Source organism: Vombatus ursinus, unplaced genomic scaffold, assembly GCF_900497805.2.
Source record: "Vombatus ursinus unplaced genomic scaffold, bare-nosed wombat genome assembly UNPS02014893.1, whole genome shotgun sequence".
NCBI lineage: Eukaryota > Metazoa > Chordata > Mammalia > Diprotodontia > Vombatidae > Vombatus > Vombatus ursinus.
In genome coordinates, this window is record NW_020954671.1 from 2,956,163 (window position 1) to 2,976,719 (window position 20,557).

The 20,557-nt window shown below is 35.8% G+C and overlaps 1 protein-coding gene across 2 annotated transcripts in view; it reads left to right on the forward strand.

Moving 5' to 3' along the window:
• Positions 1–20,557, forward strand: part of ARID4A (AT-rich interaction domain 4A) — an 84,353-nt gene that overhangs the window by 11,949 nt on the left and 51,847 nt on the right. For both annotated transcript variants that reach the window (XM_027842849.1, XM_027842850.1), the window contains exons 6-8: positions 15,799–15,878; positions 15,960–16,054; positions 17,581–17,713. In XM_027842849.1, the coding sequence (XP_027698650.1) occupies positions 15,799–15,878; positions 15,960–16,054; positions 17,581–17,713 (308 nt within the window). The remainder of the gene's footprint in view (positions 1–15,798; positions 15,879–15,959; positions 16,055–17,580; positions 17,714–20,557) is intronic.

Below are 20,557 nucleotides of genomic sequence, written 5' to 3' on the forward strand. Positions count from 1 at the left end.
ACTAACTGTGTGACCCTAGGTGAATAATGTCTTTTTACAAAGTGTTAATGTTGCTGTCAGTACTGTTAAAGATCTTCAATTAACCCTTGTTAGAAAGTCCATAGACTTAACTATATTCTCTCTCTCTCTCTGTTTCTCCCTCTCCCTCTCCCTCTCCCCCTTCTCTTACCCCCTTTCCATTGTTTTGTGGAGTACTTCAAACAATTTGAACAAAGATATCAAATGATCATTTGGTAGTTATTAATTAATACAGGTGAGAAATCTGACATGTAGAAGAGTGTGATTTCTGTGTTCAGAGATGCACAGTGAACAGTGAGAGCTCATAATGGAGATCTCCTTAGTTCCAGTCATTCATTTAATTTCAATGAACATATATTAGACACCTGCTTTGTGCAAGGCATTATGCTAAGTAGGCATTGTGCTGGAACACAGCCTCTCCTTTCAAGAATCTTACAGTCTAATAGGAGGAAAGATGATTGCGCAATGACTGATACAGGGTTAACTGAGATGAATGCAAAGGAAGAGCAAGACAAAATGCGGTGAGAAATTCTGAGGATGGAGAGATGACTTTTTGGTTTTGAAGAACGGTAGAAGAGGAGAGAAGGCAGGGAAGGATCAATTCCAAGAATGGATGGGCTTGGGAGAGGCAGGTAAATAGGTTCTCTAATAAGTGAATGACTTGATTGATCCTAGGAATAGAAGCATATTGATATTTGAGTGGCTGAACCTTCATCCAACAACATGCTTTTTTTGCTTCTATCCCTTTCAGTCTCCAGTTCTAAGTGAAAGAAAAAGATAGGAGAGGTCTCAGTAAAAAGCAGTAGCTACATTTAGGTGTTTGTTTGTTTGTTTTCAATTTTTGCATTTCTTTAAATAAAGTGGTAGTAAGTTGTCCAAAAGGTCAAAAGAATAAAAATAACTAGATCATGTATTATTAATGTTTTTAGGCTTTTTTGATGATGAAACAAAAACTATTTGAACACAGTGAAACACAGAACTTTATAATATCCATCATTATTACATGTATTCAAGAATGCCATAGGTAAATTACATCTCCAAATCAGGCCTGCATGATTTGCAGCGGGTGGATCACTTATGGCCCGCAGGCCTCTTGCAGGCACTGTGGATTTCCTCTACATACAAAGGATGTTTTCTCCTATGTTTTTCTCTGGCTGCCCAAAATCTTTTGGTGGCACTAAGTGGCTGTGGGCCACAAGTAGCACAGGCCTACTATAAATATATAGTAAAAACTTGATAAATCACAGCTTGTCACATGAGTGTTGCCTTTGTTCTTTTCTTTTTTTTTTTTTTAAATTTTTAGGCAATTGGGGTTAAGTGACTTGCCAGGGTCACACAACTAGTAAGTGTCAAGTGTTTGGTCTGAGGCTAGATTTGAACTCAGGTCCTCCTGATTTCAGGGCTGGTGCTCTATCCTGCTTTTGTTCTTTAATGCCAGTATTACATGTTTAGCCACTGTGTGCTATTCTGTTACCTGATGGAATGAGGAACCAATCTGATTAAGAAATAGTACCGAAGATTATAAATTTCAGAGAATTAGAATATGAGATATATTTAACACAAAAAGTTGTTCTAAACATAATTTAGTCATTGTGGTGTGCTTCATAGTTGTCGTTTCATTATTTTGAATATCAGTTATCATTGTGCTGTAGATTAATGGAGCAAGTAGAATACTGAGTAAGAAATCTTACCGTAGAGTGTAGTTTGTCTACAGGCTAATGTATTGCCAGGCAGATTGGTCCATGACTATAATACGTGCTGCTGAGGAATCTTATGCTGATGGAGTGCTGGAATTTGGGAGTTCTGAGCTGTCCAAGGGCTAAAGCTGATTGGATTTCCTCACTAAATTCAGCCAAAACGGTAAGCTCCTGGGAGCAGGAAGTCACCAGGCTGCCTAATAAGGGATGAAGCAACTGAGATTGAAAAAATTGAGCAGGTTAAATGCATCCCTGTTGATTAGTATTGGAGATTAGCTCCATGAGTGGCCTTTCAACCTGGGTGAGATAGACCCAGTCTCAAATGAGTGAATGAATGAATGAATAACAAAACAACCTCCCCCAAACCCCAATGCTAGTGTATCAGTCTCAATTTATTTACTAGAAACTATTTGGTCTTTTTCCTCTACAAGTAAAATATAACACATATTACAATGAAATTCTCCATTAAGAAAAGATTTTCAAGTCTTCAATCATGGTCTGCTTATTATTTGTTAGCAAATGAAATTCTAGTATACCTAACCATCTGGATAGCACTTTGCAGTATGCTGTGATGGTATCTGACCATTAGTTTAGAAGCCAACAAGACCAGTTAATATGTATTCTTTTACTTTAAATACTAGTTATTTAAGTATTGAGAGCACCTAATGGGGCCTTCTGTGACCACACTACAGAAAGGCATAGAATTCAGTTTCATTTTTTATTATTGTTGTTTAGTCATTTTCAGTCATATCCTACTCTTTGTGACCTTATTTGGGGTTTTCTTGGCAAAAATACTGAAATGGTTTGCCATTTCCTTCTCCATCTCATTTTACAGATGAGGAGATTGACACAAACAAGTTTAAGTGACTTACCCGGGGTCATACGTCTAGTAAGTGGGTGAGGTCGGAGTTAAACAAAAATTTTCCTGACTCCAGACATGGGTGCTCTATCCACTGTGCCACCACCCAGCCCCTCTGTGCATCTAGCTGCCCCTTCCAGGAAGTTGTGTTTTGTCCAAAGTCACATGAGAAGATTATCTTCGAGATAGAGCAAGGACTAGAAACCAGGTTTCCAGACTTCTGAGCTATTTTTTCTCCTACTGTAACACATAATGATACAAAATTGCTGAGTTTGTTTATGGTATGATTTTAATGCATTTTTTGGTCTTTAGCTATCTGAATTACTCAGTTGTCATAGTTGAAAGAAAAAAACAATTTTTATGTATGATTTGTTATGTCATGCTTGTTACTCTATAGTCATACCCTTTCTGAGTTATATAAATGAAATTATACTGCATAGAATGTTTATAATTTATATTTAAAATTGTATACCAGCTTATACTTTGAATTGCTTTCCCCATTGTTTAGCTGTTCTGAGTTAACGCATTTTCAGAGTTCTAACTTTTCTATTTCTGATTGCCCCTTTAACTCATCAGCATTTCTATGGATCTGTGATCTCACTGACGTGGATACTTTCTCAGGTGGTACAGATTGCTTCTTGCTTAGGGGGGACAAATCTATTTAGTCACCTGAGCTAATATAACTAATAATACTGTTTTGTTGTTATGTTAAAGTAAATTTTTAAACCTTTTTACTCTTGCCAGAATTAGATGTAATAGCATTAATTTTCTTCTAATACTGTTAGTCTTTGCTTTCTTTATCTTGTGTATAAGCGTATGAGTTCTAGTCATAGGTGAATGAATATTCTCATAAAAGTTCTCAACTTTTAAATTTCCTATTAGCTAGGTTTTATTTTGTAATTCTATTATTCTAACATTTATTTGTAAAATTATAATTTAATGGAGAGATGGATTTTTTTTTAATGACTGTCATTTATTGGTCTTACAGACCAATGTTATTTTATCTTTCTCCAGCTCATTTTACAGATGATGAACTGAGGGAAACGGTGAAGTGATTTGCCCAGAGACACATAGCTAGCGTCTGATTTGAATTCAGTTCTTTCTGTCTCTAGGCCAAGCACTCTTTCCGCTGAGCCACCTAGCAGTCCTATAGATTATTATCATCATCATCATCATCATCATCATCATCATCATTATTATTATTATTATTATTATTATTATTATTATTGGTGAGGCAATTGAGGTTAAGTGACTTGCCCAGGGTCACACAGCTACTAAGTGTCAAATGTCTGAGGCCAGATTTGAACTCAAGTCCTCCTGACTCCAAGGCCGGAGCTCTATCTACTGTGTCACCTAGCTGCCCTTCCATCCCCCGATTATTTTAGCAGCAATCAGTAGCATTTTTTTTTTTAACAAGTTATTTATTTTTAGTTTTCAACATTCACTTCCATGAGATTTTGAGCTTTAAATTTTCTCCTCCTCTCTTCCTCCCCCTTCACCACGACAGCATGTAATATGATATAGGCTCTACTTAGGCATTTATATTAAGCATATTTTCACATTAGTCATGTTGTAAAGAAGAATTAGAACTAATGGGAGGAACCACAAGAAAGAAGAAACAAAATAAAACAGCAAAAGAAAAGAAGAGCAAATAGTATGCTCCCATCTGCATTCAGACTCCATGGTTCTTTTTCTGGATGTGGATAACACTTTCCACTGTGAGTCTTTTGGAATTGTCTTGGATCCTTTTAGCAAACCTTTATTAAGCACTTACCCTGAATTGACTAAGTTCTAGAAGTACAAAAACAAAAGTAAAGCAGCCCCTGCCGTTGTGGAACTTACATTCTGGTGAAGGAGACATGTACTCAAGCGTATGCTGTAGGTAGATAGATATGTAAAGTAGATACAAGGTAACTTTAGTGTGGAAATAGATGATATTTGAGATTTTCACCAATCTGGTGATGAACTCCTTTGAACTTAGTTTGATCCTTTGAAAAGTTGTATAGTTTATCCTTGGGAATATACTCAAAGCTTTTCCAGCTTTACAGTAAGACCTTTTAGAGCTTATAGTCTGCTGACATTGCTCTTGGGAATCCTGGGTCACTTCAGTGCCACGCTTCAGTAGAGTTCTAGCAAATGTAAAATGTTGCATAGTTTAATCAAGTCTTATATTTAAAAAATGTTTATTGAATATTTTTTTTTGCCTATGAGGTGATGTGTTTAGTCAGTTAGATTATAACTCTAGTAAAAACATTACCAAGGACTGGAAATTTTAGCTTTGTTCTTTCAAAGTGTAGTGACCTACTTAATATTAACAAATTTTGTATTTATTAAAGACAAAACAAATTTCAGTAATGTGATAATTATCATTCTTGGCCATTGATCGTTATTCTTTTGATACTTAGAATTCTAGAATTTGGAGCTAGAAAGGATCTTAGAAATAATCTAGCTCAGTCCTCTTATTTTACAGATGAAAAAATTGGGGCCCAGAAAAGTGATTTACTCAAGGTCACATGTGTAGTAACTAGCAAACTGTGTCTAAAACCCAGGTCTGATTTGAACTCCACATTCCATGCTTCTTCCCACTGCACTATTCTGATTTGCACCAATTCTCTGGGAAATAAGCTACTCTGTAATAGTCAGCTGTATGAATAAACTTCATAAATCAAACGACTCAACATCAGTGTTATTGCCAAGCTGCACGTGTGCACAGCTGCAGAAGACAAAAATGCTTTGTTGAACAACTACTGTTTCTCTGAGTGCAGTTGGACAAACAGGGCCAACCCTAAGCAAATTGTGAAATCTGTGAAGTTTCTTTTCCTCAGTGATAACCTTTTTTGTACAACCATCACTACCATCACCTCTTTCTTTTGCCTTTCTGATCTTCTGCTGATCCTGTTCTTAACCTCTTTGACCCTATCAAAATATCCTCTTTCAAAAATATAAATTAGACTAGATGATGTCTGTGGGGTTCCTCTCAGCCCTAAAGTTTGGTGAAAACAAGAAGAATTCTTACATTTTCTCCTTTATTTACTAGCTGATTCATTGTATTTTAATGTAAGTGAGTTCAGAGAAATTTTTTTTTTTTTGGATGCATAGGGAACTTTGAAGGCAAGCTTAATCTGGTGTTTTAAAGATAGGCAAATAGAAAGTAAGGAGTAGGGATCAGAAGAGATGGATATTCCTGCTCCTTTACTTCTCTTGTTATCCCCCAACCCCCACTCCCAAACACACAGAGTCCATTGCTATCCTGTGAAGACAAGCCTTTTGGGGCTTTGCTTTTTCTGGTACTGTTGGGGAGGAGTAAAACAAAATGTGATCCAATGGCTTCTTCTGGGAGTTGGAACTCTGTCATATATAGATATCCTTTCTTTGCTCCTTCCCTCTATATCCTTTTTTTTAAAGACCCTATTGATAACTCACCGTAGATCCTATTCCTCTAACCTGAACCCATTGACTTCTCCCTTTGTTGTAATACTTCCTATTTTATGTTAATTTAAATAGTATTTAATAACTTTTTCATACCGTAACACCATTTCAGATTATTGGAATGTGTTTCTTTGCATCTCTCTCTCTAGTAACAGTATTTCTGACAGTTTGTCGTTGAAGTATTTGTTACAATATTTGGTAAGGAGTTTGTTTTGGTAAATTGCTGAAACAATACTTGTATATAGGCATATTGGTAAAAGATTTTAATTATCTTGATTTTGAGACTTTTATTGAATTAATAATGAAATGAATAGAGAAAAAAGAATTTTTGACATTTAGATTTGACTACATTCCTGTCCCCTCTGATCTCCTACTGTCTGGTAGTGTTAGTCGCAGAGAATGTGAACCTATTAATTTATGTACCTCTAAGTACATGTGTGATTTAATACTAAAGTATAGTCATATTGTTTTCAAGATTTCAATGTTTTGGGGCAGCCAGGTGGCACAGTGGATAGAACACTGGCCCTGGATTCAGGAGGACCTGAGTTCAAATCTGGCCTCAGACGGAACACTTGACACTTACTAGCTGTGTGACCCTGGGCAAGTCACTTAACTCCAGTTGCCTCACCAAAAAGAAAAAAAAAGATTTTAATGTTTTTTACACTATCTAGTTCCAATCACTGCATCCATGTGTGTGTATTTTATTTCTTTTTTCTTTTTAAATTTAATTTATTTATTTGTAGTTGTCAACATTCACTTCCATAAGATTTTGAGTTTTAAATTTTCTCCCCCTCTCACTTCTCCCCCTGAGATGGCATACAATCTGATTGAGGCGCTACATATACATTCATGTTAAGCATATTTTCCCATTACTCATGATGTAAAGAACAATTAGAACTAATGGGAGGAACCACAAGAATTAAGCAATAAAATAAAACAGCAAAAGAAAAGGAGAGCAAATAGTATGCTTCAGTGTGCATTCAAACTCCATATTTCTTTCTCTGGGTGTGGATAGCAATTTCCATCATGAATCTTTTGGAGTTGACTTTGATTCTTGCGTTGCTGTGAGTAGCCAGGTCTATCAAAGTCAGTCATCCCATAATGTGGCTGTAACTGTGTACAGTGTTCTTCTGGTTCTGTTCATTTCACTGTGCATCAGTTTATGTAAGTCTTTCCAAGTTTTTTTGAAGTCTGCCTGCTCATCATTTCTTATAGCACAATAGTATTCCATTACATTCATATAGCACAACTGGTTCAGCCATTGCCCAGTTGATGGGCATCCCCTCAATTTCCAATTCTTTGCCACCACTAAAAGCTGGTATAAATATTTTTGTACATGTGGGTCTTTTTATTTTATTTCTTAGAACATAAATCTATGTATGGTAATTGTTGCATTAAAAGTGCAACTGTTTAGAGTGCTGTTAATCACCTATGAATTAGTGATTATAAGTAAAAGGAAACATGATTGAAATAAATGTTAAGGAAACTTTGTTCTCTTTGGTACTTTTCTAGAATAAAAACTAGAGGGATCTTTGTTAAAAACTATTATACATTTTCTTGTGTCTGTATTTAGAGAGTACTTAATTTTTGGTTCATTAACAGTCTATCTAGAAAGAGTCTCCTTTGAATTTATTATGATGGGTTTAATGGAATGAGTGCTTAAGGTGCACCTGGGTTCAAATACCAGCTCTGCCACTTAGTACCTATGTGATCTTAGGTACATCAGTTTACCTCTTAGGGGTCCAGAGATCCAACTCCCTCTTTTTACAGATGACCTTTGAGGTTCTTTGCAACTCTGTAAGTCTGTGTTTTTATTTAAACACAGCATTTATTGCATTTGAAGTGTGGAGCTTTTTTCCCCTAAAAAAGTATTAGATGTATTTAGTTTAGAAAAATAAAAGCAAAAGGAAATATGATTGAAATAAATATTAAAGAAACAGTTCTCTTGGGTACTTTCCTGGAATAAAAATTATAGGAATCTTAAGGTTTGCAGGCAGGAGATTTATCATTTTTTTATTCAGCATCTATGTACATAAATGACTTCCTAAGCTGTAGGCTGTTATTTAATCAAAGTTCAGAATATACCTTAAAGAGAAAAGATTATATATTCTCTCACAGAAAAGCAGTTACAGAGGGACATTATGGTATGGTAGGAAGAGCATTGGACTTGGAGTCAGAAAGAAGATCTAGGTTCAAATCTTGACTCTGCCGCGACCTAATTATGTGACCAGGTGAGTCATTGAACCACTATGGCCCTTAATTTCATCATTTCTAAATTGAGAAGGTTGGACTATATGACCGCTAAGGTACCTTCCAACTTTAAACCAGTGATCCTATAAATAGTTTTAGATGTTAAAATATCAGAAGCTTTCATTTACCTGTTTTAGCGTGTAGTTCAATAGTTGACCAGTGCTAGAATAAATATGCATATTTATTGTCTGTGGTAAAGAAAAACATTTACTTCCTCTTCTTTCATAATATACTAATGTTAGGCAATGAGGTATCTGCTGAGAACTTTGCATCTTTTAAAATGAACTGATTTTGTCCCATTGTTATTCAAAATAGGACACTTGATTAATTAAATAGGGCACTCTTTGATCTCAAGTACAATACAGGGTTAGTCATTTCTGTAAGAAAAAGAGAATATGTCAAAATTGTAAAAATCAGTAAATTGAGGAGTTATTTTGAGTAGTAAAATCTTTCAAAATTTCTCATAAAAATAATGTAACAGATTACATTCTGGCCATCATGGCATAGTGTATATATAGCCAGTTCTTATTTAATGTAAATGGACCTTTTGGAGGACCTCCCCCTCCCCTTGCAGAATGGGGCTCTGTCTGTAAAGGAGGAATTGCCTGTGTTGTGCTAGGCTTGGAGTCAGGAAAACCTCAATTCACATGCTACTCTGTTTACCAGCTACGTGACTTCGAATGCCCGTTAAATTCTCTAATCCTCAGCATCTTCATCTGAAAGACGGATATGATGCCTATAATATGTATAGTGAAGGTTGAGGCTTAAATAAGATCACGGCTATAAATAATTTGTAAACTTTAAATAACCGTGTAAATGTCTATTGATAATAATGTATAATCACGAATTCCCCAGATAGTTATTATTCCGCAGCAAAAATCTTAAATATTGATTTAGCTGGTTTATCTCTTTATTAAACATGATAACAGTATAACATCTCCAGTTCTACTTCAGTGCCCCGCCGTGTCGTGAATGTGACTCTGTGTTGTTGCCAGAGTCTGCCCTCTGATGACATGGTTTTTAGACCCTAAGAAATTGAAAAGATTTTGAGCATGGGTTTAGGGACGGGACTGTGCTACCGTTTGTCATCTGAGAACCAGCCTAACTAGGTGCAGAGAAGATAGATCATCACCAGAAGGTTGGATACCAGGTGATGATTTGGAGTGGGATAGGCAATGCAGTAATTCATGAAGATAACCTACTAAGATGTATCTGAATGTGGCATTGGTCTTTATTGGTGGAGGGAAGACCCATATTAAGTATTGAAATAGGCAATGAAGTTATATCTTTTTTCCCCAAACATTGCATTTATTTGTTATTGAATATATAGCTGAATCATTATCGCAAAATTAGCATATGTTTCCTCTCTTCCTTCTTTTCATCTTATGACTGATCTTGCTTTGTTTATTTTTTTTTAATTTTTTTTTTTTTAGGCAGTTGGGGTTAAGTGACTTGCCCAGGGTCACACAGCTAGTAAGTGTCAAGTGTTTGGTCTGAGGCTGGATTTGAACTCAGGTATTCCTGACTTCAGGGCCGGTGCTCTATCCACTGTGCCACCTAGCTGTCCCTTGCCTTGTTTATTTTCAAATAATAATAAGTTTCTTAATAATTTAAAGACTTGTCGAGTTAATCAAAACTAATTATTGCCACTAGTACTTCATGATTTCTTAGAGTGAAATTGGTTGTCAATTCTTCAATTGTAATTTGATGTAAGATAGATTCTTTTCTGCCATAAACTTTTGTACAATAAACTGAAAAAGTATGTTGGAACCAGAGGAATTTGTTGGATTCTTGAGGTAATTGGGGATCCTTGGAGTTTTTTTGAGCAACAACAGAATGACATGGTTGTACCTGTGCTTTATGAGAATCCCTGGCAGTAATGTGGAGGTTGAATTAGAGAGAGGAGATGCCAAGAGACTGACTGAAAGGTTTCTGCAATAATCCAGGGAGGAGATGATGAGAGCCTGAACTAGGGTGTTGGCTGTGTGAGTTGAAAGGAAAAATATGTGAACTATGGCAGGGATATAGAATTGACAAAAATTGGCAATTGATCAGGTGTGTGAGGTGAGGTAGAGTGAAGAGTCAGGCATGACTCAAATTGCTCATCTGGGTAACTAGAAGAATGGTAGTACTCCCACAAAAACAAGGAAGTTCATAAGAGGGCAGAGTTTGTGGGAAAAGACAATTTACTTTGAGTTTAAAATGTCTATGGCAAATCAGAATTTACAATAGGCGTTTGATGATTTGAGACTAATGCTCAGGAACAAGGCTAGGGTTAGGTTAGAAAGTCATCTGCTTAGAAATGATAATGTGGGAGTTAATGAGAGAAGAGGAGGCTTAAAACAGATTTGGGGTACACCCACTATTAGGGAGCATGATATGGATAATCCAACAAAGGAAACTGACAAGGATCAATCAGATGGGAGGAAAGCCAGGAGAGAACAATGTCACAAAAATCAAGAAAGGAGAAGGTATTGGTGAAGCAGATGGTGGTCACCATTGTCAGATGCTGCAAAGAGGTTATGAAGAATTGACTAACATTGGACAAAGCAGTTTCAGTTATCGATAAGAACGGAAACCACATTGGAAAAAATTGAGCATTTAGTGGAGAGGAAGTGGAGGCAAGGAAACTACACAAGCTTTTCTAGGAGTTTGGATGGGTATGTGGGATGTGAAGGAATGAGGGGAGAGAGGGAGGAAAGGAGCAGGGGAGAGAAAACACACACACAAACCACAGAGAGGACAATGCATGCTATGGTTTGAGATGATGACGGGGTTAAGTGTGTTATCTTTTTAAAAGAGGGGGTGGAGAGACATGGGTGTGTTTATACTAGTCAAGGATTGAGCCAGTAGATAAGGGAGAGGATGATTGTGGGAGCTGTCTGTCAAATGAGACAGAAAGGGATCATTCAGTCAACAAATATTTATTAGATGCCTGCCAAGTGTTAGGTACCATGGTATATACTGGGGATACAAATACAAATAATGAAACAGTACCAGAGAGAGAATGAGGAATGATGTCAGCATGTTTTGAGATGTACAGGAGGAGAAAAGAGCACACCAAGAATCTCTGCTTTTTCTGTGTCAAGTCTGAGGTGCTATCTTCAGTTGGAGAAGTGTTGGGGAGGAACTGGTACAAGAGGCTTGAGGAGAAAGAAAAGTTTTAGGAGTTTCTTATGGCCACATTCCAGACTTGCTTCCACAGGATATATGGTTTAAAGGATCGCTGTAGCACACCACTCCTGGAATAATTTTGTAATGTATTCTACTGCCTTCTTTATTATTTTTATTTCATGTAACAAAGTTTCTATTTCTAACCAGATGTTTCCTTTTACATCTTATTAGTTCCCCTGGGTTCAGTTCTCTCTCTTAACAACTGATTCCTATATGTATACATTGTGTTCTTAATGTATCTCCTTAACTCCCAGGCTTACATTGCCAACTGCTTACTGGATATTTCCATTGAGATGAACCCCTGGCAACTCTAAATTTATTATATCCAGAATAGAAATCATCATCTTCCCTATCTCTACCCATGCTGTCATTGCCTAGTTCAGGACTTCATTACCTCACCTAAATTATTGCAACAGATTATTAAATTTGTCTCCCAGGTGCCCAATCTCCAATCCATCTGTATAGCTGCCAAAATGATCTTCCTAATGCATAGGTCTTACCATATCAATTCCCACTCAGAAGTGTTCAGTGACTTCCTATTACTATTATCCTATAGAATAAGATAAAAATTTCTCTGCCTGATATTCCATTTACCTTCATCAACTTCTCCCATTACTTCCTTTCACATTCTCTAAGTTCTAACCAAACTGTACTGGTTAGTTGATCCTCAGACTCTACATACTCTCTATCCCTCTTCATCTCTTCTCAGAATTCTTATCTTTCCTTAGTCCTCTCCTTCCATAAAGACTTCATGATCCCTCCCACCCCAGTTGATAGTGCTTTCTTCCTCTTCAGTTACCTTTATTCTGTCTTTGTACATGTTGTATACCCCCATCAGAATATAAACTTCATTACAACTGTGACTTAATCATTTTGGGGTCTATCCCCACACTCTAATACAACTCCTTGCACATAATAGGCTTTTAACAAATGTTTGTTGAATCAATTTTACATATTTTATATGCTAAGGGCTAGATAGCGAAAGTTGATAAAAAGTAATTTTTACTCAGCTTTTAAAAATAAACTATATAATTGTGTTTCTGCTGAGATTTCTGAGGGAGAAAGCCCCACTAACTGATCATCTTTTTCTCCACTCAGACCATTTCATATCAGTTTAGCACAAATGTATTTTAAAAAACTTTTGGTTGATACTAATTATTTTCCATTTGAAATCACCAGCATTCTGTTAATCTTCCTAACCTATTTCATACTTGTGATTCAATTTCAAATTGAGTTTTAGGTTAGTGACATTTTGGTATGTTATATATGCACATATTTATGTGTCTGCTAAAGTTCATCAGTTGAATTTTTTCCCCTAGCAATGATTACCAAATTTTAAGAATTTTACCAGTTTTTGCTTATGTAATTAGTGCTGGTCAACCTCAAGGACTTTTAAAAATTACATTAAAAGAGAAGTGTTTAAAAAGCAACAAGTAGCTTTAGGAACAAAATGGTGAACTTAATAAAACTCAAGTACAGTTGGCTATTTTACCAGACCAACTATTGTCCTGATGTGATCATCACTAATGACGACAATAACTCTCTGTTAATCTGCTTTGAAGCTGAATACTAGCATCAGCATAGGCACAGATCTAGTTCTTTATAGACAAATATTAGGCGTGAAATGATTATGTATGCATGTGTAGATGTGCATAGTATTTGTATATGATAGAAATGTCATAAAAAAATAAAGGTAGAGAGGGGAGGGCAGGATTTAACTTTAAATTAGTCCAAAACTGAAACTAGTCTGCTATTAAAATCTTCAGTTTGAGGAAGATCAGTTTGTTGAATTGTTATATCATAGACTTTGAGCTGGAAGCCTTTGATAGTTTCAGCATTTTGACTTTAAGCTTTTGAAGATGACATAGATTTTGTACATCTAAATTATATTAGATGGGGTGATATAAAATTCTTTGATAACTTTAAAATACTTTTTAAAATGTGAGATTTGGAGGTAAATTTGTTGTATAAATTTTAGAAGGTAGGAATTTTTTCCAAATCTTATATTAATGATTCTCATTCTTAGAAATAAGTTTTTTTAATGATTGTCTCTGAAAGAGTAGAGTAGAATTGTGATATATATATATGTATATACATATATGTATATACATGTACATAATTTATGTTACTATTTATTTTATGTTAATATCTATTTTGTCAAAAAGTTTTTAACATTTTTGTGCCATTGAAAGTCTTACTTTTAAGGTACCTTTTATCTGAAAAGAGCATTACATACAAAAATGAACATACCAGAAGCTTTTAAGATCCGTTTTTTGTTATCATCCCTTCTCTTCGTGATGACCTCAGTAAGTAGAGAAAATCAAAAGGAGCTGGAATAGTCAGAAAAGGCTTCATGTAGGAGGGTAGGACTTGAAATGAGCTCTTGAAAGATGAGTCACATTTATAAGAAAGGGAAAAGGCACATTTCCTTGTGAGGGAAACAGAATTGAAATTGTGCATGGTGTTTGGGTTTTTGTTTTTTCTCTTTTGTTTTGAGCTTAGTGAGACCAGTCTGATCAAAGGGGTAAGTGAATCTTGGGAAGAAGTGGAAAATAGGTTGTTTATGAATAGTGGCACTACAGCGTAGAGAATCTGAAACCCAGGCAGAAACGTTAATGACTTCATTAGGAAATAAAGAAGTCTTTGAATGCTTCTGAGCAGGTAAGCTATGCAATAGAAGTGGTATTTAGAGGTTAGTCTCACAGCATTCTGAAAGGAGGGAAGAGACTAGGTTCAAAGGGGATGAGCAGGAGTCTTTAATGAAAAATAAGTTTGAATTATTTCAACGGAAGTTAATCTTCAAAAGATTAAATTTTAGAATTGCCTAATTTCTACATATTGCTTTAGAAGGAAATTAATAATTTCTTACGAATAGCCTTTAATAATCATTTTTCCACTTGCTTTGGAATAATACCATGGTTATTTAGTGCATTGTCCATACTTCTTTATGATCCTTACAGTAATTAATTTTAAAGTTGATAATGAACTTGAGTTTTTAAAATCTCCTGAATTTAATGAATAACTATTGATTTTGATTTGTAATATAGTAATTTGATTTATGACATTGCCTGTACATGTCCTTAGTTGGAACAATAGGAACTATAACTCTCATATCACCATGAGGTCCAGAATCAGCCACATGGTTCTAATACTAGTCATTCTATTACTGGTACACTGACTTTATTTATAGGCCTTAGCTATACTTAATGACTAAAGAGTAGACCAGTGGTGTCAAACTTCAATAGAAACAGGGCCTCTAAATCTTACATAAATATCCCTGGGGCCACATATTAACTTAGGAAGCCATATATTAATATTACCTTTGTTATAAATATTTCCCAATTAAGTTTTAATCTGGTTCAGGCCATACTGGAGAGTATTGTGGACCCCATGCCAACTTTAGGCCACCTATTTGACACCTCTGCTTGTAGACCATTTTCTGTTAAGTATTTACAATATTAGAACATGAAGAGAGAAAAAAAGATACATTGTAACTTTGGTTTATTTTCTTATGAAAAGTCCCTTTCTAGAGGTAAAATTGTAATTATATGTTCCTGTTCTACTTGATTTTTTTCTGACATTTCTTTAAAAAAAATTCTCCTTAATTTCTAGTGTATTAATGTCCTTCTCTTCCAAAAGACAGGTTTTTAGGTTAAAATTATATTTTGCAGACGGATACTCAGCCATTCCACATACTCAGTAGCATTTTTAGAAATGGTAGGAAAAAGTCATGCTTCCAAGAACCAACTTTTCAAGTTGTTAGAACTTCTTTTAGGGAAAGGAGAGAATGGACGAAAGGGACACAATTTTCTGTTATTTTTACTTTAAATAAATGTATAGCAATCAAGCTTTCTTGGCTGGAGCTGCAGTTTGAATAGGAAAAGAAAGATGGTTTAATCAGAGTAAGTCATTTAACATGTGTCAGTTTGCATTGTAAAATGAAACAAATATTGATTTTCCATACAGGTCATAAGAAATAATAAAATCTTAATCAGTTTGTAAATATTCAGTACCAAATAATTGTAATGATATCATGTTGAGATATAGTGAATAGTGAGCTACGGTGAGATATGTTGAGGCATAGTAAATAGCCAGTTTCAGTCAAGAAGACCTCACTAGATTCAAGGCCCATCTCTGACACATTGTGACCCTGGGCAAATCTGATACATCGTAACCCTTGGGCTGCTCTTTCAAACTCTTAAATTGTTCAGTAAGTGCAACATGCATTGGTAAAGTAAGTTTCCTCTTCAACAGTGAAGTCATAGTTCAGTCAAAAAAGTTTTAAGAAAGTTTTCTGTTGAATATTTGTTATGAAATTCATTGTGCATTTTGTATGGAATAAAATCCCTGTTACTTTTTGCCTCATTGCAGTGTTTGATGATGGTGATGAGAGGACATTAAGACGAACCTCTCTGTGCCTCAAAGGGGAGAGACATTTTGCAGAGAGTGAGGTAAGGAGACAGTTTTAATCTTAAAGTTACAAGCTCACTGTAGTAGAAAACCTGTGAGATAATTCATATGTTCTTCTCTAGACACTTGACCAGCTTCCACTAACAAATCCAGAGCACTTTGGCACTCCAGTAATTGGAAAGAAATCCAACAGAGGAAGGAGGTCTTCTCTTCCTGTGTGAGTTTTTCCACATTATTATTCCTAAGTTTTGTCACTCTTGAAAGATACAGTTGTAAAAAGTGATTATGAGTGACTAAATCAATTTTATTAATCTAGTTTAATCTAAACAAAATACTTAACATTTCAGATGAACCAGAATTTGACTATTTAATTACCTTTTGCAAAATGAATCTTCTTTTGTTAGATATTTCATTATTTTGAATGATCCTCACCCTTACCCATATTCTTTTGGCTAGTAGTTAAACCTCCAGAATTAAATTTTAAATTGAATGTGCTAAATCTCAATATTACTGTTAGGAGTATTTACAAATTTTGAAAAAAATAGTGTTCTTAAAATAACAAAAATGTTTAAGTTAGTACAGCTAGAACTCATTTTTCTGGAGGTTTATTGTCCATCAAGCGCAGCTTTCACCAGTTTCAACTCTCAGGAACCCAGCTGAAGAGCAAAACAAAAACAGAAAACCTAAATGTTAAAAAGTTTATGTATTAAATCATCTCTTGTGATCATAGATCCCTTTTGGAGCCTGTTTACTCCTATTTCAAATACCACCGTGACAAGGTTAGTTATCTGGTTTCTCAAAGCAGTAGATTTGAAGAAGTAGATTGGAGCCCTAGGCAATTTCCAAGGCAAGTACAATGACAAAAACAAGAAGAAATGACATCTTGACAGAGTCACAGGAAGCAAGAGAAAAATTACCATGCAGACTTAAGAAGTGAAAAAGCCCAGTATTCTGGGGTATACCATTTGGTTTAAAAAAAAAAAAATTCGTCACATCTCTGTAGTGATTACTGTCCTGAGGACATGGATCCCTCTTATTATCACGTTAGGTAATTAATAGTTCATAGTGATGCCCTTGAGCTCTCAGGGAAAGGTTAAATGATGTTCATTGTATTTTGTTTAAAAGATAGAGAAATATAAACTAGATTCTAGGAATATTTCTGCCAAAATGTTTAAAATAAAAAATCAATTGGTACTTGGGGAAGTTTTATTCACTGGAAAATTTACTTATGTGGGTTCTCACTTGTCTCTCAACAACAGCGGATTTAGAAAATGAAGACTTAAGCACGCTTTATTGTAACATGTTGAAATTTTAGTTGCATTTTAACTTCTGAAATCTTAATTGCTTTTGTTTTGGGTTTCCTCCCCCATATGAACCTGAAAATGCGTCAGTGGCATAACAAGAAGTTTATATGTTGAGTCAAAGTTTTAAGAGCTGGTTTTAGAATGAAATAAAAGCTTAGATTGGACCCCTTTATGTTGCTGAGTTAGTAGAACGGGGTGAGAGGTACCTCACAGATCTGGGTTCATTCATTGTTTTTCCAGGGCTACCAGGTCCTTCCTGCTCATTTAAGCAGAATGTAGTAGGAGAATCCATAGCAAACCAGGTTAGAGAGTGTTCTCTTCATTCTAAGCTATATTTGCTATAATTCCACCACCCTAGTTATGTCATTATTGCTGGTTTATGTTGCAGTCATATTTTATTTATTTAAATTAATCGTGAGTTACTGTCTTTATACTGTAGGACAGAAGATGAAAAAGAAGAAGAAAGTAGTGAAGAAGAAGATGAAGATAAAAGACGTCTTAATGATGAATTATTAGGAAAAGTTGTGAGTGTGAGTTCTACTTTAGAGAAAACTGAGTGGTACCCTGCCTTGGTAAGTTAGTTTACTTTAGCCAGTTAATAAGCCATTTAAAATATTTGTTCTACTTTATATTCTTGAAGGAGAAGACATAGAACCATTGATATTTTGACAATTTTTCATAGCTATAAGTTCAAATGTTTTCTTTCACTGTGTTTTGACTTGACTTTTCCTTGCCCTTCATCCACTATATCCAGTGAGTTATTTAGTCATTCCTCCCCAGTATTTCTTGTATCCCCACTTCTGTGTTCCCACTGCTGTTGTAGGGGTCTAGGGATTAGGCTTGTCAGACTACTCCAACAATATTTTATTTGGTTTCCTTGCTTCCACTGTCTTTCCCCCTTCAACTGATTCTACATATTGTGAGTATTGTCTTTGTGAAATGGTTTCATTATGATGCTGCTTTGCTCAAAAACTTCAAATGACTCCCTTCTGCCTCTAGGATGAGGTTTATATTCCTCCGCTTGTTGTTCAAGGCTCCTTGTAATTTGGCCTTATCTCCTGCTGTTCAGCAATATGAGCCCTTCATTCTCGCCACGCGTGTCCCATCCTTATTCCTTCCACTATGCTTTTATGAATATATACCTAGAATAAGAATAGTTGATATTTATATAATACTTTAAAGTTTGCAAAGCACATCTACATTCTTATTTGAGCTTCATGGTACCCCTGTGCAGTAGACAGTGCAGATCTTGTTATCTCTATTTTGTCAGTGAAGATACTAAGGTTTAAAGAAGACGTGCTCCAAAGTCTGGTCGCTGTCAGAGGCAGGATTCACACTCAAGTTTTCTTGACTCTCAGTCCAGCACTTGGATCATTATACCATGTTGCTTCTCATAGTATCACCCACCAAGAATTTGAGTACCTGTCATATGCCCAGCAATATCTTAGGCATCATAAGAAATGGCCATAGCAATTGTCCCTTACACTTCTGGCAAGTGACTTAGCTTCCTAATTCACTGAAAAGACTCTTCGAATGAAATAGTCATCTGACAGGAATGACCTCAACTCCCTTTATCTCTTTTTCATCATTTCCCACTCTTCTCTTTCCTTCTGGTTAAAGAAAAAGATGTCCCTTTTCCTCACTAAGCTAATTATTCCTTTACCTACATTCTTGATCCTATCCCTTCCTCACCTTACCTCCCTCTAGGGCCAGGCAATCATCTTCTCTTGTTTCATGCATCTTTTGTCTCTGTTTCTTCTGTCTCTTCCCACAAAAAAACTTTCTGACTCCTGAAAAAGCCTCTCTTAACTTTTCTGACCATCCATTTAGTCTCATTTCTGTCCTTTATTGCCAAATTTCTTTAAAAAGCTATTTATACTTGATACCTCTTCTTCTTTTTGGGGGGGGGCGGCTAGGCAGTGGGGTTAAGTGACTTGCCCAGGGTCACACAGCTAGTAAGTGTTATGTGTCTGAGACCAGATTTGAACTCAGGTCCTCCTGAATCCAGGGCCGGCGCTCTATCCCCTGCGCCACCTAGCTGCCCCAGACACTTCTTCTTAATCAACCCCTTTACATCTAGTTTCTAAGGGCAACAGTGACTTCCTAAACAGCAGATCTGATGGCATTTTTTCAGTACTCATATTGCCTCTCTATTGTAGCATTTGATGTTAAATACTATCTGCTTCCAGATTCTCTTTCTTCATTTAGCTTCAGAGACACTGTGTTCTTTGATATCTTCCTACTTGTCTCTGTCCTACTTAACTGACTTCTCATTCTCTTCTGAACCACTTAAGTTGGGTGTTCCCTAAGGTTCTGTCTTTTCTCCTCTTTTTTCCTTAATCCCACTGTCACTTCAGTCAGGTCCAGACCAGACCCCCATCTCCAACTGCTATAGGCATCTTTTACCTGGATGTCCTGCTAATACCTCCAGATACACATATCTAAACCTGAACATAACTTTTTTTTTCTCTAAACCTTCTCTTGCTTGTGATTTCATTGTTTCCATCAGTAGCAATGGAAGACTCCTGTATTTAAAAACCTTGATCTTGGACTCTTCCATCTCTTTCACCTCTCAAGTTCAGTAGGTTAACAAATCTTAATGACTGTCTTCAGTCTTTTTTTTTTTAAATCTATTCTTTCCTCTCATTCCTAACTACTTGAACCATCACCGTATCTTCCTAACACGTCTTCCAGCCTCTACTCTTTTGCATTTCCAATCCATCCTTCATTCTTTCATCAGACTACCGTGTCACTTCCATTTAATCCCCCCCCCGAGGCAATTGGGGTTAAGTGACTTGCCCAGGGTCAAACAGCTAAGTTTGCATCAAGTGTTTGAGGTCGGATTTGAACTCAAGTCCTCCTGACTCCAGGGCTGGTTCTATATCCATTGTGTTACCTACCTGCCTCCCATTCAATCTTTTGTAACTTCATTACCTGAGTAAAATTTAAACTCTTTCGAATTGAATTCCAGACCCTCTAAAATTTGGTGACAACTCTACCTTTATAGCCTTATTCCATAATAATACCTTCTATGTGTTCTATGTCTCAGCCTAATTAGTTTTCTTTCTGTCACTCAGATATGTTTTCAGCTTTTTCTACCTCTTATATTTTTGACTGGGCTATGCCATATTACTTGGAATGTCTCATTCTTCTTCATTTGAATTACTATCCATCCTTGAAAACCTAACTGAAATCCTGTCTCCTACATAAAATTTTTCCAAATTATTTTGTAAGGAAAAACCTTTTCATCCCTCACACTTTATGTGGCAGTTTGTTTGAACTTTTTTAATTAAGTTTTTAAAAATCAACAAAAATATTTAAGTTCCTATTGTGTGCTTAGCACTACTACATACCAGGTATATAAAGACAGGTGTGGCTCAGACCCTTTTTTGTCAAGTTTACATGTGCACAAATCA